The sequence below is a fragment of the Ranitomeya imitator genome, chromosome 8, assembly GCF_032444005.1.
Source record: "Ranitomeya imitator isolate aRanImi1 chromosome 8, aRanImi1.pri, whole genome shotgun sequence".
NCBI lineage: Eukaryota > Metazoa > Chordata > Amphibia > Anura > Dendrobatidae > Ranitomeya > Ranitomeya imitator.
In genome coordinates, this window is record NC_091289.1 from 184,760,320 (window position 1) to 184,785,465 (window position 25,146).

A 25,146-nucleotide genomic window follows, 5' to 3' on the forward strand; every position below is an offset into this window, starting at 1 on the left:
ATACACATTAGATACATTGGTACATGAGACAAAATAACATAATAGTAACTTATTTTTAGGAAACGTCTTCTATAGAAGCCGCATCGAGTGGTCACGTCACATTTCTATGGAGCTCAGGCTTCTGAGAAACATCAAAAGATCTATTGAAAGAGACAGGATGGCAGGAACCTTTAACTTCAAGGTCTTCCAAATTGCCAGTCAGAGGCTGAAAAATAGTTTTAACATTTTCCAGTGCTGAGAACAATTAAATGTCAAACTTTACTGTAGAGTTGACACCTTAGGGTATGTCCACACAAAGTTGTTTTTTTTTCCAGGAGGATTTGGAGCAGGAAAAAGCGCAAAAAAAAAAAAAGAACATATTGCATTCATTTCTGTGTCAAAGCATCTCGGTTGATACATTCTGACTTTTGAGTGTCTTTTCACCGCTCCAGTTCTCCTTGGTCATCAAGTGACTGACCATTCCTTCTGGAATTACGAATGTGTGTCGATTTGCAGGAATTTGGTTTTGGGCAATTTCTACATTGCAATTTTTCTTTTGCGTGTGCATTTTTAATTTATTTACTATGCGGTAAAGCAGTCCTATGTAAACGCATTCTTTGCACCGGGAATAGTTCGAGCGTTACTATGTTTCTTTGAAGCTTGGTCATTTTACTGATAAACCTTTAGGACGCAGACCTCTGATGAATCTGCAGTCCCCCCGGCGTCTCAGCCACTGACGCCATTTCTCGAGACGTCTTGACCAAATAGTCATTCCGCTAAACTTGGTGGCGGTTTGAAGCACATCCCTTGGCGGTGTCTGCAATCTTTTCATTAACCTGACAATTAACCTTCCTCCATCAGCTCCGCACCTCTCGACGATCCCCGGCACAGCCGCAGACAGAGGATGAGGCAGCATCTGAGCGCTGCCCGCCTCGTACCTGACACCTTAATCCGGCTTTCCCCACGGAGAAAGGTTATTAAAATATCACTCTGTCTGGACGTGGCCCCTCGGTGTGTGCTGATGACTAACACTACATCTATCAGTTTCTGTTTGCTTGACTTTCCGCTCTGGAGATGGAATAATCCAGCTGCCGAGAGAAGGAAAATAGCAAATACGCGGCAATAACCAGCGGCAAATATTCCCATCTGTCCACAGACGGGGGAGGGGTGGACTATGGCGCATTCTGCTGCGGTAAAGTGTCACGGAGCTGGGGGGGGGTCAGGCCATAAATCTGCAGCTTCACTATAATTTGGAATTTTATTCCCAAAGACTGGCCAAAGGGAAACTTGCCTTATGTAAATGCACCGAGGTCATCTCTGGCCATTAATGAGTCAGGCATTAACCGGAAATGAAGGAGGCTCCGCTAACCTGCGCACTTGTTGTTTGTACCCCAAATTCTACACTCGGTGCCCAAATCTATTGGAAAACACAGGTGCACAAAACACAGCTTTATTCTGTAGCTGTTACCGAAAGTGGAAATTGGACACTGTGCGGTTATATTACATGGGCTCTATATGGTCCTTTTACACTTCGTCTCAGCTATGCTTGTTATGGCAGTGTTGTGCTATTCACTTCAATAGGACAAAGCTGCTATACCTGCTACTACATAAACGTCAGACAGAGCAATTTAAAGGGGCTGTCATCTACATTTTTTTTTATTTAACAAAAGAGACTATGGCAATACTATAATAATAAAAAATACTTAGTAACCTCTCGGACCCCCGGCTTGGTTGATACACAATGTTACTTCACAGTGTCAGGAGGCCATGCCGTGCGTTCCCTGAGGCCAACTTAGTACTGAAAGCGCCAACAAGGAGGAAGACATCACGTGCCATGAATACAAGAGGAGACAGGAGCTTGAAGAGGCCATCAAAGGAATCCGCGGGTGACCTGCGGCAGTGGGACAGGTGACTGGCGTACTGAGTATAGTGTTAAAAAATCAAAATTTCCCAAACCGCTAGAGGCTGCCTGCCATTTTTCTGAATTTTATTTCCTCAGGTCTGTAGCATAGTTTCATGCTTTTTAAAGAGTTAAATACCTTGATTAAAAAAAATCCTTTCGCTCCCCTGATTTTGAAGCTCTTTTCCATTTTGCGCTGCGTCGCTCCAATGCAGAGATATTCACATTTGTTGTTTTTAGAGATCAGTATGTGAAATCTCTGTTTTTTCTGGATGTTTCTTCAGAGTCTTCTATGCTGGTGCGTGCTTTTACCCCTCTCTCCCAGACACTACCAATCACAGTTCAGAAGCTGGACTAGCAGAATCAGACACTGCTGAGCTGTGATTGGCAGAGTGTCGGAAGGATGGGTGACAGCGCACAGCCACAGAGGAGACTCCAAAAAAAGACACATTTGTACTACATGAAGAGATTTCACATACTGCTCTCCAGAAACAAATGTGAATATCTCTGCAATGCAGCGACACAGCGCAAAACGGAAAAGATCATCAGAATCAGGGAATCTCAGGGATTTTTCCAAATTAGTTAACTCAATTTTTTTAAGCAAGTGACAGGTCATCTTTAAGATTCTAAATGTATGTATGGACATAGCCACTCAATAGTATACTGATACAATAACGCATAAATCCTGATGGAACGAATGGATACATTTGTAGCATTTTTTCTTTGTTCATCATTTGCAGCATTTATGCATGAAAACATTGGAGTTGAATGAGTTGGCGCTGAGGGCACTGATACTCCCTACTGGTTGGAATCTATCACTCTCGGAGTACCAGTCCTCAGCCCGCAGTCACACCTCACTATATCCTCTGAGAAATCAATTATAAAGCAGATTTTCATTATTTAGATAAATGGGGCTGAGAAGTTCCAGTGACGCGCGGCTCTTCCATTCCCGGCCTCCAGAATGATCCCCGTTGTGATCTGTACTGAACTCTCGACAGCAATTTATTTTATTTAACATTACGGTCACTTACCTTATTATTTCACTACAAAGGGACATTGTTCTAAATCGGCGCGTCGGGGTGACACGCAGAGTTTACAGCAAATTTTTTGTACTTTTTTTTTCTCACAAAGGCCATTGATGCCTGCGCTGTGATGCTGTAGGCAGCGCGGAGGCTTCCAATACAAACCGTAAGAGGACAACGGCGAAAATTCTGTTCTCCATCGTCCTGCGGTGAGTTTATTGCCTGCTATGGCCGGAGCGTGTCAGCTTTGTAAATTCAATTTGCTGACAAATAAAAGGAGATTTAAAGCACTTAACTTATCCCCTTAAGAACACGGAGATTCAATGGTGGAAGATGTGTTGACTCAGGAAAATAAAACCATCAGAGCCGTGCCGACTTCTGCAGACTAAACATATGAAAGTAATTGTGCTGGGAAAAACATGAAAGTAATCGCCCCAAAAGGAAAAATCCACATTTAAGGGAAGTTTTACAGAAGTTCATAATTCTGCACTCTAGTCACATCCAGAGCTGCAGTTTCAATTTATTGTTACTAGCAATAGCAGATTGTGGGGGAATGAAGGATCGTTACACAGTTACAGAAAAACTGGAAAGTCACATGTCTGACAAAGGGGTGGCGGTAAGAAGTAGTTGAAGATAGATAATAGATACAGTGGGTACGGAAAGTATTCAGACCCCTTTACATTTTTCACTCTTTGTTTCATTGAAGCCATTTGGTAAATTCAAAAATGTTCATTTTTTTTCTCATTAATGTTCACTCTGCACCTGAAAAAAAACAGAAATGCAGAATGTTTTGCAAAATGTATTAAAAAAGAAAATCTGAAATATCACATGGTCATAAGTCTTCAGACCCTTTGCTCAGTACTGAGTAGAAGCACCTTCTGAGCTCGTACAGCCATGAGTCTTCTTGGGAATGATCCAACAAGTTTTTCACACCTGGATTTGGGGATCCTCGGCCATTCTTCCTTGCAGATCCTCTCCAGTTCCGTTAGGTTGGATGGTGAACGTTGGTGGACGCCATTTTCAGGTCTCTCCAGAGATGCTCAGTTGGGTTTAGGTCAGGGCTCTGGCTGGGCCAGTCAACAATGGTCGCAGAGTTGTTCTGAAGCCACTCCTTTATTATTTTAGCTGTGTGCTTAGGGTCATTGTCTTGTTGGAAGATGAACCTTCGGCCAAGTCTGAGGTCCAGAGCCCTCTGGAAGAGGTTTTCATCCAGGATGTCTCTGTACTTGGCCGCATTCATGTTTCCTTCAATGACAACCAGTCATCTTGTCCCTGCAGCTGAAAAACACCCCCATAGCATGATGCTGCCTCCACCATGCTTCACTGTTGGGATTGTATTGGGCAGGTGATGAGCAGTGCCTGGTTTTCTCCACACATACCACTTAGAATTATCACCAAAAAGGTCTGTCTTCATCTCATCAGACCAGAGAATCTTATTTCTCATAGTCTGGAAGTCCTTCATGTGTTTTTTAGCAAACTCTATGTGGGCTTTCATATGTCTTGTACTGAGGAGAGGCTTCCATCAGGCCACTTTGCCATAAAGGTCAGACTGGTAGAGGGCTGCAGTGATAGTTGACTTTGTGGAACTTTCTCCCATCTCCCTCCTGCATCTCTGGAGCTCAGCCACAGTGATCTTGGGGTCCTTCTTTACCTCTCACCAAGGCTCTTCTCCCACGATTGCTCAGTTTGGCTGGACGGCCAGGTCTAGGAAGACTTCTGGTGGTCAGGCCACTGTGCTCTTAGAAACCTTGAGTACTGCAGAAATTGTTTTGTAACTTTGGCCAGATCTGTGCCACAATTCCTTGGCCAGTTCATTTGACTTCGTGATTCTTATTTGGTCTGACATGCACTGTGAGCTGTGAGGTCTTATATAGACAGGTGTGCGCCTTTCCAAATCAAGACCTATCAGATTAATTAAACACAGCTGGACTCCAATGAAGGAGTAGAACCATCTCAAGGAGGATCACAAGGAAATGGACAGCAAGTGAAATATGAGTATCTGAGCAAAGGGTCTGAATACTTATGACCATGTGATATTTCATTATTTCTTTTTTAATAAATATGCAAAAAGTTCTACTTTTCTGTTTTTTTTTCAGTCAAGATGGGGTGCAGAGTGTACATTAATGAGAAAAAAATTGAACTTTTTTGAATTTACCAAATGGCTGCAATGAAACAAAGAGTGAAAAATTTAAAGGGGTCTGAATACTTTCCGTACCAACTGCATAATACTGCCCCTATGTACAAGAATATAACTACTATAATACTGCCCCTATGTACAAGAATATAACTACTATAATACTGCTCCTATGTACAAGAATATAACTACTATAATACTGCCCCTATGTACAAGAATATAACTACTATAATACTGCCCCTATGTACAAGAATATAACTACTATAATACTGCCCCTATGTACAAGAATATAACTACTATAATACTGCCCCTATGTACAAGAATATAACTACTATAATACTGCTCCTATGTACAAGAATATAACTACTATAATACTGCCCCTATGTACAAGAATATAACTACTATAATACTGCCCCTATGTACAAGAATATAACTACTATAATACTGCCCCTATGTACAAGAATATAACTATAAAGGACTCTTTCACACGTCAGGGTCTCCTGTACGTGTACTGTCAGTTTTCTCATGTACCGGAGACACTGACACACGTAGACCCATTCAAATGAATGGGTCTATGCACATGTCTCTGTGTTTTCACAGACCATGTGTCCGTGTGCATAACATGGAGACATGTTCGCTTTTCTCCGGCACCGCGTACCGCAATACGTCCCGCACACGTGCACACAGAGAACAGTGTGCACTCTCCTCCGTGTGCACGTACCGCCCGCAGGAGAGACAGCGCTACAGTAAGCGCTGTCCCCCCCTGCGTGTGGTGCTGAAGCCGGCATTCATTCCTTCTCCCCAGCAGCGTTCGCTGGAGAGAAGGAATGAAAAATCAAGGTTTTTTTTGTGTGTTAAAAATAAAGTTTGTGGGTCACCTTCCGCCTCCCATCCCCTGTTCACCCGCCCGCTTGCCGAAAAATACTCACCCAGCTCGTGCGATGTATGCTCTCAGCGCCGGCAGCAGGTCCTGTGTGAGCGGTCACATGGTACCGCTCATTACAGTGATGAATATGCGTTTATATGAATGTACTCAGGACTGAACATGGACACTTGAGTGTCTTGTGACCTATGATGTCGCTTTTCTTCAGAGTCGTCTGTTACTCGGAGGAGCAGCTCAGTGCTCAGACTCACCGCCGTCTATATTGACAATGTATTCCTCTATTTCTTATTGATATTCTGACGGAGTTTGTGCATTTTTAATTCCGTTTAACCTCCTCTGAAGACAGTGAAACAATATCAGTGCGCTGAGTGAAGTTTATCCAAGCTGATATGATGAAATTATTAAAAGCAGTGATGTGACAAGTACTTAACAGGGACGTGATCGCTTTACTGTGGTTCTAATTAAAGGACCCCGGTCTCCAAGATGAGGTGTTCTATAACTATGTCAATCTCATCCAATACTCCTACAGTAGAGATTATAGATGGGGCATGTAGACAGCTCACCAGCACCTGACTACGGGTGCTACAATGAAAAGTGAGATTATTTCTACAGTATATCCATCACTGGCAAACAATAGGATTTTAATATTATTATCATTGCTATTTATTCTTAAAGCAACCTTAATTCCAGGGTGCTGTACATGTGAAAATGGTTACATACATAATATATATTTATAAATATACTATTTTTTAAGTAAACAGACTGTCAGATAAGTACAGAGGATTTGTGAACTCCGGCCTCATGAGCTTACAATCTATAGGGTATTGGGTATGGAGACAGTAAAGTAAATTCAATAAATAATAATAAATTCAGTAAAGTTTATCATGAGACAGAACTTCCTGTGATTGCGTCAGTATTGCCTCTTATGTAACAGAGCTTTCTGTGACTACATACATGATGCGTCATCTCACTGCGACTAATGAATACATGAACTCCACTATTGCTGCAAACAATAGACACTTAACGCATTATGATCAAAGAGCAGAAAAGCCATCCAACCACGTCAAGGTGTACCTAAATATGGAAGGTCCCTAAACTCTAAAGGTCTGACCTCTCTAGGTGCCAAAGAGAATGGGGAGAGAAAGAATACCAGGCGTAGCTCACAATTGTTCCCTTTTATAAAAAAATGCAAAGTACCCTACATTTTTAATGTTGGCAGCAATAGTGGAATTCATGCATTCTTTAGCCTCATGTATCTATATGTTCGTATATTGGCCCCATAGCATATTTGTGCAGATGTACATTAATTTAATCCTAAAGGTGTTCGGGTCCTCTTTTGTCTTTTTGTACTTTAGTAGAATTTATCCTGTAATGTATAGAACTTCCTGTGACAATTTCAGCAGAGTCTATCATGTAACAGAACTTTGTTTCTTCAGTAGATTGTCATGTGATAGAACTTTGTGACTTCTATAAAGTTTATAATGCGACATATAGACTCTACTAAAGTAGTTACATGAAGTTCTATCATATAGCAAATTTCTGTGACGACTTCAGCACCGTTTATCATTTAACGGAAAGAACTTTGTGATTAATTCAACAGAGTTTATCATGTTATAGAAAGAACTTTCTGAACTATTTGAGTAAAGTTTATTATGTAACAAATAGAACTTGTTGTGACTTTTTCATTTACTTACCATGTGAAAAAAAATGCAACTTCTTGTGTAAATTTCTTTTGTAGCAATAGAACCTTCTGTAAGGCTGGTTTCACACTTGCGTTTCAAAACGCATGCGTTTTTTAAAAAAAACGCATGGTGAAAAAACGCATGTAAACGCGTGCAAACGCTGCATTTTTTTGACGCATGCGTTTTTGCATGTGGTGAAAAAAACGCGGCGTTTTGACGCATTTACATGCGTTTTTTTCATGCGTTTGCATTCTTTAAACGCATGCAGATAAATGTGTGACAGCTGCCAATCATCAAAATAAAGTAAAAAACCCACTATAAACAGAAAGAGCTAGGGTTAGGGTTAGGGGTAGGGTTAGGGGTAGGGATCCTAACCCTAAAGGGATCCTAACCCTAACCCTACCCCTAACCCTAAAGGGATCCTAACCCTAACCCTACCCCTAACCCTACCCCTAACCCTAACCCTACCCTTAAAGGGATTAGGGTTAGGGTTAGGGGTAGAGGTAGGGTTAGGGGTAGGATCCCTTTATCAATTTTATGGTGTGGGGTGGTTTATCAGTGTTTTTTTTTTTTTTTGTTTTTAAACGCATGCGTTTTTAACGCATGCAAACGCATGTGGTTAAAAACGCATACGTTTACATAGACAGCAATGCATTTTTTTGCCGCAAAAAACGCCGCTAAAAATACTACATGTTGCATTTCTGCAACACAACGCATGCAGAAAAAAACGCATGTGTTGCAAAAACGCGTCAAAACGCATACAAAAAAACGCATGCGTTTTTTATGTTAAATATAGGGGGGAAAACGCATGCGTTTTTGCGTTTTTTACCGCAAAAACGCAAAAAAAAAAAGCAAATGTGAAACCACCCTTACAAGTTCAGTACAGTTTATCATGTATTAGAAAACACCAGTGATTGTCTTACCGCTGTCTCTAGCATCATGTCCTCCCTCTATCTGAAACTAAACCTGTCAAAAACTGAACTCCTCGTGTTTTCTCCCTCTACTAACCTACCTTTGCCTGACATTGCCATCTCCGTTTGCGGTTCCACCATTACTCCAAAGCAACATGCCCGCTGCCTTGGGGTCATCCTTGATTCTGACCTCTCATTCACCCCCCACATCCGATCACTGGCTCGCTCTTCTTACCTGCATCTCAAAAACATTTCTAGAATTCGCCCTTTTCTTACTTTCGACTCTGCAAAAACTCTTACTGTTTCACTTATTCATTCTCGTCTGGACTATTGTAACTCTCTACTAATCGGCCTCCCTCTTACCAAACTCTCCCCGCTCCAATCTGTCCTGAATGCTGCTGCCAGGATCATATTCCTCACCAACCGTTACACCGATGCCTCTACCTTGTGCCAGTCATTACACTGGTTACCCATCCACTCAAGAATCCAGTACAAAACTACTACCCTCATCCACAAAGCACTCCATGGCTCAGCACCACCCTACATCTCCTCTCTGGTCTCAGTCTACCACCCTACCCGTGCCCTCCGCTCCGCTGATGACCTCAGGTTAGCATCCTCAATAATCAGAACCTCCCACTCCCGTCTCCAAGACTTTACACGTGCTGCGCCGATTCTTTGGAATGCACTACCTAGGATAATACGATTAATCCCCAATCCCCACAGTTTTAAGCGTGCCCTAAAAACTCATTTGTTCAGACTGGCCTACCGCCTCAATGCATTAACCTAACGATCCCTGTGTGGCCTATATTAAAAAAAAAAAAAAAAAAAAAATTAATTAACTGGTTCATGCAGCTTTACATGAACACCCAAGCCTTACACTATGGCTGGTCCGAATAACTATAGCAATTGTTACCATCCACCTCTCGTGTCTCCCCTTTTCCTCATAGTTTGTAAGCTTACGAGCAGGGCCCTCACTCCTCTTGGTATCTGTTTTGAACTGTATTTCTGTTATGCTGTAATGTCTATTGTATGTACAAGTCCCCTCTATAATTTGTAAAGCGCTGCGGAATATGTTGGCGCTATATAAATAAAAATTATTATTATATTATTATTATTATCATGTAACAGATGGAACTTCTGGTGACAACTTCAGGAACAGATCATTGAGTGTGGGACAGAACTTCCTGGGACTTTTTTTGTTACATTATGTAGCAGATAGAACTATGGAATAAGCATGATTACAGGTCCTGAAGACAAAGTACTACTTCTTACAAAATATATTGAGTTTTGACTGTTTGATCAGCAATCAACTAGGAATTGGCGAGAGCGACATTGCAGAAGTTTTTGCATAAAGACGGCAGTGGAGATGTAATATTCTCACCTTATGTCGTACAATTTGCTTCATATAGAATCACGGACAACAATTATAAAACAAAGCATAAAAAGGTGTCATCACAGAAGTGCAGATTGCAGAGGAACATGTTCGCTGGCATACTGGACGGAGAATCAGGTAGAGCAATCACACTGGGAACATTTGCTGAACAGTTGGTGGATGGTAATTTTCATGTACAAGACGCCTAAAGGAAAATGTGGTATGAAAATGTCTGTAAAATCACTTGATGGCAATGACTATTCATACTGCGTTCCCAGATCCATCTATGCAGACCCTGGCACATTGCAGGACTTCAGCCTCTGTGAGTGATGGGCCGGCGTTGCAATCACTTATACATGGAAGGTTTGATTATTGGAAGCGAACTCTCGGCGTTATGCATTTATTTTTCATCAGTTGTAAAAGTTTATGCAAATAGAATCATTTATCCAGATGAAAGGAAACGTGATTTGTGTGGAGACGAATGCCGGTGACCGGCAAAGACTTTACAACAATCAATCGCCGGGATGTTAGAAAAGATAGGAGGTGGAATTTTTATAGGTCGGATAAAAAAAATGAAAGAGGTTTGTTTATGAAAACTAATAGAAGGGGAAAAGAGCAACAAATCAAATGGCAAATTCAGTCACAAAGTAACAACTGATCTGGCACTTATTACTTCTAGCACGGGCTTCACACACAGCGAAAGTGGTAGGTGGGGGAACACACAGTATAGGCAGAACATCTACAGTGGCTTGCAAATGTATTCACCCCCCTTGACATTATTCGTTTCTGCTATCTGTCAACCTGTAACGTCACTGTTTTTTTTGTGGTTTGTATCGGTTCATGTAAAGAACATGGCTACAACTGTGAACATTTGGTTTTATTTTTATTGAGAAGCAAAGAACAAATAGGACAAAATAACTGATAACTCCATTGTGCATAACTATTCACCCCCTAAGGTTACTACTTTGTGGAGCCTTCTTTTGAGGCAATTACAGCTACAAGTGGCTTTGGATAAGTCTCTATGAGCTTTCCACATCTTGCCGCTGGGAGTTTTGCCCAGTTCTCAAGGTAAAACTGCTCCAGCTCCTACAAGTTAGATGGTTTCCTCTGGTGAACAGCAATCTTCAAGTCTGACCACGGATTCTCCATTGGATTAAGATCTGAGCATTGACTTGGCCACTCCAAAACATTTACACATTTCCCTTAAACCAGTGTTACTTTAGCAGTTTGCTTTGGGTCATTGTCTTGTTGGAAGGTGAACCTCCGACCAAGTCTGAAATTACCAACAGACTGAAACAGGTTCTGCTAAATATCCCTGTATTTTGCACCAGCCATCTTCTCCTCGAATCGGACCATGTTCCCTGTCCCTGCTGCCAAAAAACATACCCACGGCAGGCATGATGCTCCCACCACTATGTTTCACTGTGGGGATGGTGTTCTTGGGGTGATGAGCTGTGTTGGTTTGGCATGAGACATAGCTTTTACCTTGGTGGACAAAAAAAGTTTAATTTTGGTCTCATCTGACCACCGCACCTTCCTCCATATATTTGTGGAGTCTCGCACATGTTTTTGGCAAACTAAAAACAAGACTTACAATTGTTATGTATAAGTAAAGGCTTTTTTATGTAAAGTCCTGTCACTAAGCATGGGACTTATGAAGGTAATTACTTGCACCAGAAATTTTTAGGTTCTACATAGCAAAAGAGGTGTGTACATATGCACATGCCAATTTTTAGTTGTTTGATCCCATACATTTAATTTCTGACTATATTTTTCTCACTTCACTTACTTAGACCATTTAGTGCTGATGCGTCACACACAAATCAGATTACAGAAATATTTACACAGGTTGTAATATAACAAAATAGGTAAAACGTCAGAGGGAGGTGAATACTTTTGCAAGCCACTGCATCTATCTATCCACTTTTATTATTTATACTTATGCCTTTTCTATACTGTTTTATACTCTTTATTTGTCTTTTGTCTAAAATAGAAACACAAAGAGAGAATTGAACGATGGGATGGATCAACTATTTTTTCATTCCGTAAGTGTCATCATCTCCATTATTCAGCAGCAGCAGCAATTAGATAGGACACCGCAACGAGGTGACACCTCAGCTTCTAGTGCGCTCTTAGTATGGATGTATTCAGCAATATGCAGACAAACATCTTTTTGAAGCTGTTTCCAAAGAGAATTGTTTGTTTACTCACAAGAAATAATCTACAGAATGTGAACAAAATAAGTAGGACAGCGAGAAAAGAAATTACAGAGAAGAAATATTGTAAAATCATCTTGGTGCTTGCCGCCACGCTAACATCAGATAGGTGGAAAGATATGAGATAGATAGAAGATAGATACTGGTGTGAAAAAGTGTTTGCCCCCTTCCTATCCTTTTGCATGTTTGTCACACTTAAATATTTCAGATCACCAAACAAATATAAATATTAGACAAAGGTAACACAAGTGATCACAAAATGCAGTTTATAAATGAAGCTCTTTATTATTAAGGGAAGAAATCCACACCCACAGGGCCCTGTGTGGAAAAAGTGATTGCCCTCCCCACTTAAAACATAAATTAACTGTGGTTAATCAAATATTTGGGAAGATCGAATTTCCTAGCAAAACCCAGGCTTGATTACTGTCACACATGTTCCCAATCAAGGAATCACTTAAATAGGATCTGCCTGACAAAGTAAAGAAGAGCTAAAGATCCTCAAAAGCTAGACATCATACTGCAATCCAAAGAAATTCTTGGACAAATGAGAAACAAAGTAATTGAGATCTATCAGTCTGGGAAAGGTTATAAAGCCATTTCTAAAGCTTTGGGACTCCAGTGAAACACAGTGAGAGCCATTATCCACAAATGGCAAAAACATGGAATAGGAGTGGCCAGCTGACCAAAACTACCCCAAAAGGACAGCGATGACTCATTCAAGAGGTCACAAAAGACCCCACAACAACATCCAAAGAAATGCAGGCCTCACTTGCATCAGTTAAGGTCAGTGTTCATGACTCCACCATAAGAAAGAGACTGGGCAAAAATGGCCTGCATGGCAGAGATAGAAGACGAAAATCACTGCTGAGCAATAACAACATAAAGGCTTGTCTCAGTTTTGTCAGAAAACATCTTGATGTTCCCCAAGACTTTTGGGAGAATACTATGTGGGCTTACGAGACAAAAGTTGAACTTTTTGGAAAGCGTATGTCTCATTACATCTGGCGTAAACGTAACACAACATTTCACAATAGGAACGCCATACCAACAGTAAAATATGGTGGTGGTAATGTGATGGTCTGGGGCTGTTTTGCTCCTTCAGGACCTGGAAGACTTGCTTTAATAAAGGGACCCATGATTTCTGCTGTGTACCCAAAAAATCCTGAAGGAGAAGTTCCGGTCATCTGTTCGTGACCTCAAGATGAAGGGCACTTGGGTTATGCAGCAGCAGGACAATGATCCAAAACACACCAGCAAGTCCACCTCTGAATGGCTTAAGAAAAACAAAATTAAGACTTTGTAGAGGCCTACTCAAAGTCCTATCCACAATCCGATTGAGAAGCTGTGGCATCACCTTAAAAAGGTGGTTAGTGCTCAAAAACTCTCCAATGTGGCTGAATTACAACAATTCTGCAAAGATGAGCCCCCAAAATTCCTCCAGAGCGTTGTAAAAGGCTCATTGCCGGTGATCGCAAACGCTTAATTGCAGTTGTTGTTGCAATGGGGGTCCAAACCATTTATTAAGTTTAGGGGCAATCACTTTTCCGCACAGGGCCTTGTAGGTTTGGATTTCTTTTTCCCTTAATAATGAAGACCTTCATTTAAAAACTGTATTTTGTGTTCTACCTGAGAGATAGATACATGGATAGACCTGAAACTTTATCTCTTCCCGTGTTGCTGTGTTTGGCTTCAGGACATGTCATCACTTTCCTTCCAGGACTTGGTTATGACTATGATACGACATTTAGGGCTGTATTACAGCAGTTCTGGGATCTTAACGAGCATCCAGTCAATGTCTTGGCTTGTGAGGGTCTTGGTAGATTTTCCTTATCATTATTTATATAATCCCAACTCCAGTGCAGCCACAGAATAGAGATTGCGGCTCTGTCATATTGGCGGGGAGAGACTGCCGCAGGCGCACACGTTCACATTCATACTGATTTAATTTGAGTTCTCCATCTCGGCAGCTCGGCCTGAGAATACCATCTGCCTGCTCCTGTCTCTGCGACTCCATTGTGTCTCTTCCAGAAAGTCGCTCATCGATAGATTAATCATCTGAACATCTTTTACACAGCAGTTCATGTTTACTCCCTCTGAAATGAGCATGTTACTGAACACAGAGATAATGAATATGGGGCTATAGGCTGGTAGCACCGCCAATGTCTGCCAGATCCAGGAACCACAGCGCAAAGCAACGACTAAAGCCGATAGCGAGAGTATCGCAGCATAGCAACCTGATACATTGGAACAATCCCCTATATCAACACCAATTAGTATAAACTGGTGGAACACCCAGAATCATTTGGGGCTGCGCCATTTTTTGTATTGTAAAGAATTGATTTAAAAAAAATAATCAATACAGCGATTATAATCTATAATTTACCAGTATGTTATATAACTTGTTATTCGTCAGCTTTATAAAATCAAGTAACCAACACTAGGTCTGCAGATATCGTCCGAATGTTCTGTAACGCATTGTTCAATAGATAGAATACACTCACAGAAACCAGGAGCCTAGAGCTCTCCTGCCCCAGAGTTATCCTCCAGCACTAACGATTGTTGTAGACCATATAATGAGAAGAAAAATGATGCAGCACTCACCCTTGCGCTTCTTCCAAGTGTGCTCTTTATTCAGCAAAACATACTATGCATAGTATGAACCGGCATACGCAGTGATCTGTGAGGGAGCGGGAGTGAGGAGAGACCGGACAGATCACTGCGTATGCCGGTTCATACTATGCATAGTATGTTTTGCTGAATAAAGAGCACACTTGGAAGAAGCGCAAGGGTGAGTGCTGCATCATTTTTCTTCTCATTATATGGTCTTGTACAAAACTCTGACGATTGCATAGCACCACCCGCAGCTCACAGCAAGGGAGACCTCATCTGTCCTTCTGAAACAGATCGTTTAAGCGAATCTCCAATTGCGCTATAGTGAAGCTCTGTGCCGATCATCTTTCTGTTTCTTGGTCTAACGATTGTTGTGTTTTACATTAATTATTCAATCATTTAGTCTGAGCATGGTGGGAACTTCATGGCTGTGAGACAGAATTTTAATTTAAATGCAGCACCCTTCTGTGACAGGATAGATCCCTCTCGCATATCCATAAGGGTCCCGTATAGTCATTTATATATTTTGTTTATCTGTCTCTTTTGATTGTAACATAACTTTTATTCTAAATATTTTTGTTAGGAATACAGATTTCAGTGTCATGATACACTAATAAAGTATTCACATGGAAAGTATAAACCTATGTTATCACATTTCTTACACTGTACTGATCCGGAGTTACCTCCTGTATTATACGCCAGAGCTGCACTCACTATTCTGCTGGTGCAGTCACTGTGTACATACATTACATTACTGATCCTGGGTTACATCCTGTATTATACTCCAGAGCTGCACTCACTATTCTGCTGGTGCAGTCACTGTGTACATACATTACATTACTGATCCTGAGTTACATCCTGTATTATACCCCAGAGCTGCACTCACTATTCTGCTGGTGCAGTCACTGTGTACATACATTACATTACTGATCCTGAGTTATATCCTGTATTATACTCCAGAGCTGCACTCACTATTCTGCTGGTGCAGTCACTGTGTACATACATTACATTACTGATCCTGAGTTACATCCTGTATTATACTCCAGGGCTGCACTCACTATTCTGCTGGTGCAGTCACTGTGTACATACATTACATTACTGATCCTGAGTTACCTCCTGTATCATACCCCAGAGCTGCACTCACTATTCTGCTGGTGTAGTCACTGTGCACATACATTACATTACTGATCCTGAGTTACCTCCTGTATTATACCCCAGAGCTGCACTCACTATTCTGCTGGTACAGTCACTGTGTACATACATTACATTACTGATCCTCAGTTACATCCTTGTGAAGAAACCAGATTGTATCTTAATTACCCAGACAGCTACCTTTTTGCAAACCAATAAGAACTGACTTTTTATTTGTATATTGGCTTGTGCATTTAAGTGTTTATGTCTGGTGGTTCAAGAAGACAGACTTGCAAACTGATACCATTTAACATACAGTGTCAGTCTGTAATAGTGACTTGTACATAGTGTGTGTTAATCTTTGTTTATTGATGTGTGCTGATATGCTAATTGTGCATTGAATTCCTGAACTAGCTTGGTGACTTCTAAAGCAGAGAAGGAAAGACTGTGCAAATAGATTGAATGGTCAAGTAGTACTACGTAATTTCATCACCATTGTTTGCCATATCTTGATGTTGAACTAAAGGACACTGGGTAATTCTAAAAATAGCTTACATGCCTTGGGTATAAAAAGACTCAGAGATCACATCCTGGGGGAGACTGAAGTAACACAGAGCTACCAGCCAGACATTCTGCGAACCACCCCAACAGACAAGAGAACGGACTGCAGCCAATTCATCATGGCACCATCACGAGGGACACTGGTCTAGGATTCTATAGGATACAACCTAGGGGTTTTCGGCTCCAATTGGAAGGACACAGATCTGATACAGTGACCAACTCTGAACCATGGATATGTTTGGAGAAAGCCAGGTCTGGGACCCGCTGGTCACCTGGTTCCATGGAGATGGTCAGATAAGCCAGGTGGTGACTCTCGTGTCAACTGGCTTTGGACCTTGTATGGACTCTATGGACAGTTCTGGGTCATCTCCCTATGCTTGTCGTTACCTCTTCTCTGTGCGTGCATCAACAGATGAAGTAGCGACCCTGGGAGCTCTGATATCATGTCATACTGGAAATACGTGGAGACGCAGTGATCTTTTATATGCGCCCATGTAATCAAGCAATTATAGCCATGTTGGGATTGTTCTGTTTGCTATTGTGTGCTGTGGTTCAATAAAGTATTGCCACACTGTTTTACCTTAACCCTGTGTTGTCTGTGTAGTGTATTGCCCACTGGGAGATAGAGCGGGCATTCAGTGGTATGAGCCGTGGTCCATGCAGTCTTGCTAAAGACAGCCGGGCCAGCGGACGAGAGCACCCACTGACCCCGTTACTTCACAATCCTGTATTATACTCCAGAGCTGCACTCACTATTCTGCTGGTACAGTCACTGTGTACATACATTACATTACTGATCCTGAGTTACCTCCTGTATTATACCCCAGAGCTGCACTCACTATTCTGCTGGTGCAGTCACTGTGTACATACACTACATTACTGATCCTGAGTTACATCCTGTATTATACCCCAGAGCTGCACTCACTATTCTGCTGGTACAGTCACTATGTACATACATTATTGATCCTGAGTCACATCCTGTATTATACCCCAGAGCTGCACTCACTATTCTGCTGGTACAGTTACTGTGTACATACATTACATTACTGATCCTGAGTTACATCCTGTATTATACTCCAGAGCTGCACTCACTATTCTGCTGGTACAGTCACTGTGTACATACATTACATTACTGATCCTGAGTTACATCCTGTATTATACTCCAGAGCTGCACTGACTATTCTGCTGGTGCAGTCACTATGTACATACATTACTGACCCTGAGTCACATCCTGTATTATACCCCAGAGCTGCACTCACTATTCTGCTGGTGCAGTCACAGTGTACATACATTACTGATCCTGAGTTACCTCCTGTATTATACTCCAGAGCTGCACTCACTATTCTGCTGGTACAGTCACTGTGTACATACATTGCATTACTGATCCTGAGTTACATCCTGTATTATACTCCAGAGCTGCACTCACTATTCTGCTGGTGCAGTCACTATGTACATACATTACTGTTCCCGAGTCACAGCCTGTATTATACCCCAGAGCTGCACTCACTATTCTGCTGGTGCAATCACTGTGTACATACATTACATTACTGTGTTATGACCTGGTGGTCAGGACAATAATGGACCTGGTGGTTAAGAGCACACGGAATGACGTGATAGTTACTGATAATAAAGGACGAGCTCTGGGACGTGGGAACTCTGCTGACCGCAATCCCTAATCCTATCAAACACACTAGAAATAGCCGTGGATTGTTCCTAACGCTCCCTATGCAACTCGGCACAGCCTAAGGAACTAGCTAGCCCTGAAGATAGAAAAATAAAGCCTACCTTGCCTCAGAGAAATTCCCCAAAGGAAAAGGCAGCCCCCCACATATAATGACTGTGAGTAAAGATGAAAATACAAACACAGAGATGAAATAGATTCAGCAAAGTGAGGCCCGACTTACTGAACAGACCGAGGATAGGAAAGGTTGCTTTGCGGTCAGCACAAAAGCCTACAAAAAGACCACGCAGAGGGCGCAAAAAGACCCTCCGCAACGACTCACGGTGCGGAGGCGCTCCCTCTGCGTCACAGAGCTTCCAGCAAGCAAGACAACAATAAAAATAGCAAGCTGGACAGAAAAATACCAAACCAAAGAAATACAAGCAGGAACTTAGCTTCTGCTGGGAAGACAGGTCACAAGAACGATCCAGGAGTAAACTAGACCAATACTGGAACATTGACAGGTGGCATGGAGCAAAGATCTAAGTGGAGTTAAATAGAGCAGCCAGCTAACGAATTAACCTCGTCACCTGTGGAAGGAAACTCAGAAACACCCACCAGAGGAAGTCCATGGACAGAACCAGCCGAAGTACCATTCATGACCACAGGAGGGAGCCCGACAACAGAATTCACAACATTACTGATCCTGAGTTACCTCCTGTATTATACTCCAGAGCTGCACTCACTATTCTGCTGGTGCAGTCACTGTGTACATACATTACATTACTGATCCTGAGTTACCTCCTGTATTATACTCCAGAGCTGCACTCACTATTCTGCTGGTGCAGTCACTGTGTACATACATTACATTACTGATCCTGAGTTACATCCTGTATTATACTCCAGAGCTGCACTCACTATTCTGCTGGTGCAGTCACTGTGTACATACATCACATTACTGATCCTGAGTTACATCCTGTATTATACCCCAGAGCTGCGCTCACTATTCTGCTGGTGGAGTCACTGTGTACATACATTACATTACTGATCCTGAGTTACCTCCTGTATTATACTCCAGAGCTGCACTCACTATTCTGCTGGTGCAGTCACTGTGTACATACATTACATTACTGATCCTGAGTTACATCCTGTATTATATCCCAGAGCTGCGCTCACTATTCTGCTGGTGGAGTCACTGTGTACATACATTACATTACTGATCCTGAGTTACATCCTGTATTATACCCCAGAGCTGCGCTCACTATTCTGCTGGTGCACTCACTGTGTACCCGCTCTGCATACGCACAAATCACTCTATTAATGGGGCAGATTAGAGCCCATTCTCCATACATGAAGTGCTGGGAGCGGCAGCTGGAGCGATGTCACTGTGCTACATAGTAATAGACAGGAATGGATGGTGAATGGTGATGGATACAATCTGCTACGTGTTATGGGATCCTGGTGGAGGCAGAGGGAACACAGATCTTTCCTGCCTATCACCGCGCTCTCCCAGGACAGGGATATCCTTCACTGTATCCGCGGCCGAGGAGCCGGGAATGGATGAGAGGGCTGGGAATAGCGCCAGCGCCGGAGCCTCTCACTGTCATTGGTCGGCTGATTCATTACCGTGCAGAGGTAACACCGGAGGCTCGTTTAATAAAAGCATCTATACATCATTATCCGGATATGTAGGTTACAGCTAAAAATACGTAATAACCGCAACCGACAAAAAGATCTATGTGCAAATCAACGTCTGTCGTTTAATTTTGCACCCCCCCCCCAAAAAAAAAAAAATAATAAAAAAAATTGAGAATCATTAATAAAATTAATTTCACCAATTCTCATATTATTGGGTGAGAGTTTGGGGGGATTCATTCTTCTAAAAAAAAACAGCATTTAACTTTAATCAATGGTTTACAACAAAACGTACAGAATTTGTTTTGCAATTTGGATTTTTTTTATTTCAAGAGTCAATTTTGTGATCTGAGAAGTGAAAGAAAGAATTAATTACTGTGAAGATCATTAACAATAAAGCGCTGCAGAATATGTTGGTGCTATATCAATAAAGATTATTATTATTATTGTTATTATTAACAATGATGGAGGCGGATTTAGTAATTTGGGATATTTTCTACTTTTTCTTTATAGTTGACAATTTTTGCTTTATTTTCATTATTTATAGATTCTTAAGAGATATTTGAACATCACCACAAGGCATTCTGATGATGATGATGATGATGATGATAACGATATGGTTGAATTTTCAAAAATGGTTTCTATATAAAATCTCCACCCGCTCATGATCAGTTCTTATCGTACTGAGGCTTTAAGAGTATAGAGGACACATAAAGCCCCCGTGGAGCCCCCTCCCCCGCTCTGCCTTTGGCACACTCCATTGCTAACCTTGCTTCATGTCCCCCATAATAATTAATAATACGGATTGGACTGTCACCAGCGAGCGGGGGTGACCTTAACGCTGTCCAGGGACTCCGCTGCCCCACACTGGCCAAGCGCTCATCAATAAGACGTTTATGCAGCAAAAGAACCAAAAGGGAAGAGGATTTTATTCCAGCGCCAATTATCTCCAAGGGAAGATGATGTTATCTTAGTAATGTGCAGCGCCCCCTATAGACGCCCGGCGTATCCTGCAAATACAAACTAGTAATAATAAGGAGAGTAATAATGTGTAATTTTATTATCATCAGTGCAATAGACTTTTTCCAGGCTAATGAAACAGAACGCGCTTTCTTGGTATCCAAAGTACAAAAGCCAAAATGTCCCCCCCTATTCCTGTGATTCCTGACCCACAGCGCCCCCATATCAGTCACAGCCATTGCAATGTAAAGGGAATCTGCTGCCACATTTCACCTATCTATTAATATGGGCTTACAGGCTACAGAGCGCTGAGGGCGGTGATCACTGTGTCTATTATCAGAGCCGTATTGATGAGGAACCATCGTTATCACTAGGGTTGAGCGAAACGGGTCGAACATTTTCAAAAGTCGCCGACTTTTGGTGAAGTCGAGTTTCATGAAACCCGATCCGACCCCTGTGCGTGGTCGGCCATGCGGTACGCGACTTTCGCGCCAAAGTCGCGTTTCAATGACGCGAAAAGCGCCATTTCTCAGCCAATGAAGGTAAACGCAGAGTGTGGGCAGCGTGATGACATAGGTCCTGGTCCCCACCATCTTAGAGAAGGGCATTGCAGTGATTGGCTTGCTGTCTGCGGCGTCACAGGGGCTATAAAGGGGCGTTCCCGCCGACCGCCATGTTACTGCTGCTGATCTGAGCTTAGGGAGAGGTTGCTGCCACTTCGTCAGAAGCAGGGATAGCGTTAGGCAGGGTCTATTAACCCCCAAACCGCTTGTGCTGTAGCGATTTCCACTGCCCAACACCACCTTCGGTGTGCAGGGACAGTGGAAGCTCCTTTTTTTTTTTTTCCCCTCAGCGCTGTAGCTCATTGGGCTGCCCTAGAAGGCTCCCTGATAGCTGCATTGCTGTGTGTACGCCGCTGTGCAAACCAACTGCTTTTTTCAAAGCACAAATCCTCTTGTTCCTTCCTTTCTGCACAGCTATCTTTTTTGTTTGTCCACACTTTTTATTTAATTTGTGCATCAGTCCACTCCTTATTGCTGCCTGCCATACCTGGCTGAGATTACTGCAGGGAGATAGTAATTGAAGGACAGTTCCTTTTTTTTTTTTTTTTTTTTTTTTTGTGGGAGATTAAGATTGACATTTCTGCTAGAGTGCCATCCCTGTCTGTGTCATCTCTCACTCAGTGGGCCATAGAAAGCCTATTTATTTTTTTGCTTGATTTGGGTTCCAAAATCTACCAGAAAAAATCACAACATCAATCAGTGGGAGAAAAATATTGGCCTCAGGGCTTGTGTGCCACTCCTTACTCCTGTGTGTGCCATCTCTCACTCAGTGGGCCATAGAAAGCCTATTAATTTTTTTTGCTTGATTTGGGTTCTAAATTCTACCTGAAAAAATCAATAAATCAATCAGTGGGAGATTAATATTGGCCTTTGGGCTTGTGTGCCAGTCCTAAGCGTGCCATCTATCTCTCTCAGATAGTGGGCCATAGAAAGCCTATTTATTATTATTTTTTTTATTGGGTTTATAAATTTTCCCTGGAAAAAAAAAAAAAGTGGGAGATTAATATTGGCCTCTGGGCTTGTGTGCCAGTCCTGAGCGTGCCATCTCTCTCACAAATAGTGGGCCATAGAAAGCCTATTTATTTTTTTGGTTGATTTGGGTTCCTAATTCTACCTGAAAAAATCAATCAATCAATCAGTGGGAGAAAAATATTGGCCTCAGGGCTTGTGTGCCACTCCTTACTCCTGTGTGTGCCATCTCTCACTCAGTGGGCCATAGAAAGCCTATTAATTTTTTTGCTTGATTTGGGTTCTAAATTCTACCTGAAAAAATCATTAAATCAATCAGTGGGAGATTAATATTGGCCTTTGGGCTTGTGTGCCAGTCCTAAGCGTGCCATCTCTCTCTCTCTCAGATAGTGAGCCATAGAAAGCCTATTTTTTTATTATTTTATTGGGTTTATAAATTTTCCCTGGAAAAAAAAAAGTGGGAGATTAATTTTGGCCTCTGGGCTTGTGTGCCAGTCCTGAGCGTGCCATCTCTCTCACAAATAGTGGGCCATAGAAAGCCTATTAATTTTTTTGCTTGATTTGGGTTCCAAAATCTACCAAAAAAAATCACTAAATCAATCAGTGGGAGATTAATATTGGCCTCTGGGCTTGTGTGCCACTCCTGACTCCTGTGTGCGTCCTCTCTCACTCAGTGGGCCCTACAAAGCCTTTTTTTTTTTTTTTTCCTAAATTCTCCCTGAAACAATCATTTCATTTTATTTGTTTTATAAATTCTTCTGTAAAAAATAATTTTTTTTTAATTTTTTTTTTTCTGAAGTCTCCCTTTTAAAAAAAACAAACACAAATCAGTGGGAGATAAATATTTACATTTGCGCTTCAGTGACAGTCCTGCGTGTGTGGCATCTCTCTCATTTGTTGCCACCAACAACAGAGTGTGTAACATTGTGGCTGATTTTCGTTGTGGTCTCACCCACCTGTAAAGGGGTAGCTAAATCATACTGAAGTTATAGCTCACCGTGTAAGTTGTGTGACAGCAACAAATACCGTTCGTTTGGTAACGTTTTTAAAACAATGAGGAAGTCTGGTGGAAGAGGTCGTGGCCGGGGGCGTTCATTGTCAGCTGGTAATGAGGGTAGTGGTAGTGGTGGAGCATCAGCTGGTCGTGGGAAAAAAAATATTGCACCTAAGTCTGGAGCTGTGGAACCAGGTTCGTCGTCTGGCTACACAAGGCCTCGAACGCTCCCTTTTCTGGGAGTAGGAAAACCGCTTTTAAAGCCGGAGCAGCAAGAGCAAGTTTTGGCTTATCTTGCTGACTCAGCCTCTAGCTCTTTTGCCTCCTCTCGTGAAACTGGTAAATGTCAAAGCAGCGCGTCGTTAGTGGATGTTCACGGTCAGGGACAAGTCGCTTCCTTGTCCTCTTCAGCAAAAACAACAACAGAGAAGAATGCAGCAGGCGACACAACGGGTTACTCCATGGAGCTCTTTACACATACCGTCCCTGGCTTAGAAAGTGAAGCAGTTAACAGTCCATGCCCATTACAAGTTGAATCTGACATGGAGTGCACTGATGCACAGCCACAGCCAGACTACTATCCTGGTCCTTTGACTCAGACCACAACATTGCCCTCGCAGGGTGCTGATCAAGAATCAGACCCTGATGAGACTATGTTGCCCCATCACGAACGCTATACCACCGACCGACACGGTGACACAGACGAAGTTGCACACGAGCTACAAGAAGAGGTAATAGATGACCCAGTTCTTGACCCCGATTGGCAGCCATTGGGGGAACAGGGTGCAGGCGGCAGCAGTTCTGAAGCGGAGGAGGAGGGGCCGCAGCAGGCATCAACATCGCAACAGGTTCCATCTGCCGGGCCCGTATCTTGCCCAAAACGCGTGGCAAAGCTAAAACCTGTTGGAGGACAGCGTGGCCATCCGGTTAAAGCTCAGTCTGCAATGCCTGAAAAGGTATCCGATGCTAGAAAGAGTGCAGTCTGGCATTTTTTTAAACAACATCCAATTGATCAGCGCAAAGTCATCTGTCAAAAATGTTCAACTACCTTAAGCAGAGGACAGAATCTGAAAAGTCTCAATACAAGTTGCATGCATAGACATTTAACCACCATGCATTTGCAAGCCTGGACTAACTACCAAACGTCCCTTAAGGTTGTAGCACCCTCGGCCAATGAAGCTAGTCATCAACGCAACATCCCTTCCGGCAGTGTAGGGCCACCATTTTCCGCACCACCTGCAGTATCTGTGCAGGTTTCTTTGCCAGGCCAAAGCCGTCAGGGTCAGGGAATCACCAGTTTCGTAGTAGGAAACACTGCATCTAGGGCACCGGTGGCAACAATACCATCTCCCACCGTCTCTCAGTCTGCCATGTCCACCGGCACCCCCGCTAGTTCCACGATCTCCAGCTCTCCAGTCCAGCTCACCCTACATGAGACTATGGTTAGAAAAAGGAAGTACTTAGCCTCGCATCCGCGTACACAGGGTTTGAACGCCCACATAGCTAGACTAATCTCGTTAGAGATGATGCCCTACCGGTTAGTTGAAAGCGAAGCTTTCAAAGCCCTGATGGACTACGCTGTACCACGCTACGAGCTACCCAGTCGACACTTTTTTTCCAGAAAAGCCATCTCAGCCCTCCACCAGCATGTTAAAGAGCGCATCGTCCATGCACTCAGGCAATCTGTGAGCACAAAGGTGCACCTGACAACAGATGCATGGACCAGTAGGCATGGCCAGGGACGTTACGTGTCCATCACGGCACACTGGGTAAATGTGGTGGATGCAGGGTCCACAGGGGACAGCAAGTTTGGGACAGTTCTGCCTAGCCCACGGTCTAGGAAACAATTGGCTGTAGCCGTTCGCACCCCCTCCTCCTCCTCTTCGTCCTCCTGCAGAAGCGAGAGCTCGTCCACAGACCGCAGTCGCACAACCACTCCATCCGCAGCTGCCACTGTTGCACAC

The 25,146-nt window shown here is 42.7% G+C and overlaps 2 protein-coding genes across 8 annotated transcripts in view; one reads left to right on the top strand and one right to left on the bottom strand.

Moving 5' to 3' along the window:
* The window catches only part of DAB1 (DAB adaptor protein 1), a 769,394-nt gene that overhangs the window by 514,053 nt on the left and 230,195 nt on the right, over positions 1–25,146 (bottom strand). The gene's annotated exons all lie outside the window — the stretch shown is intronic.
* The window catches only part of LOC138648142 (mucin-3A-like), a 57,126-nt gene that overhangs the window by 18,324 nt on the left and 13,656 nt on the right, over positions 1–25,146 (top strand). Inside the window, exon 2 of the mRNA XM_069737646.1 lies at positions 9,921–10,066. Within this exon, the coding sequence (XP_069593747.1) occupies positions 9,921–10,066 (146 nt within the window). The remainder of the gene's footprint in view (positions 1–9,920; positions 10,067–25,146) is intronic.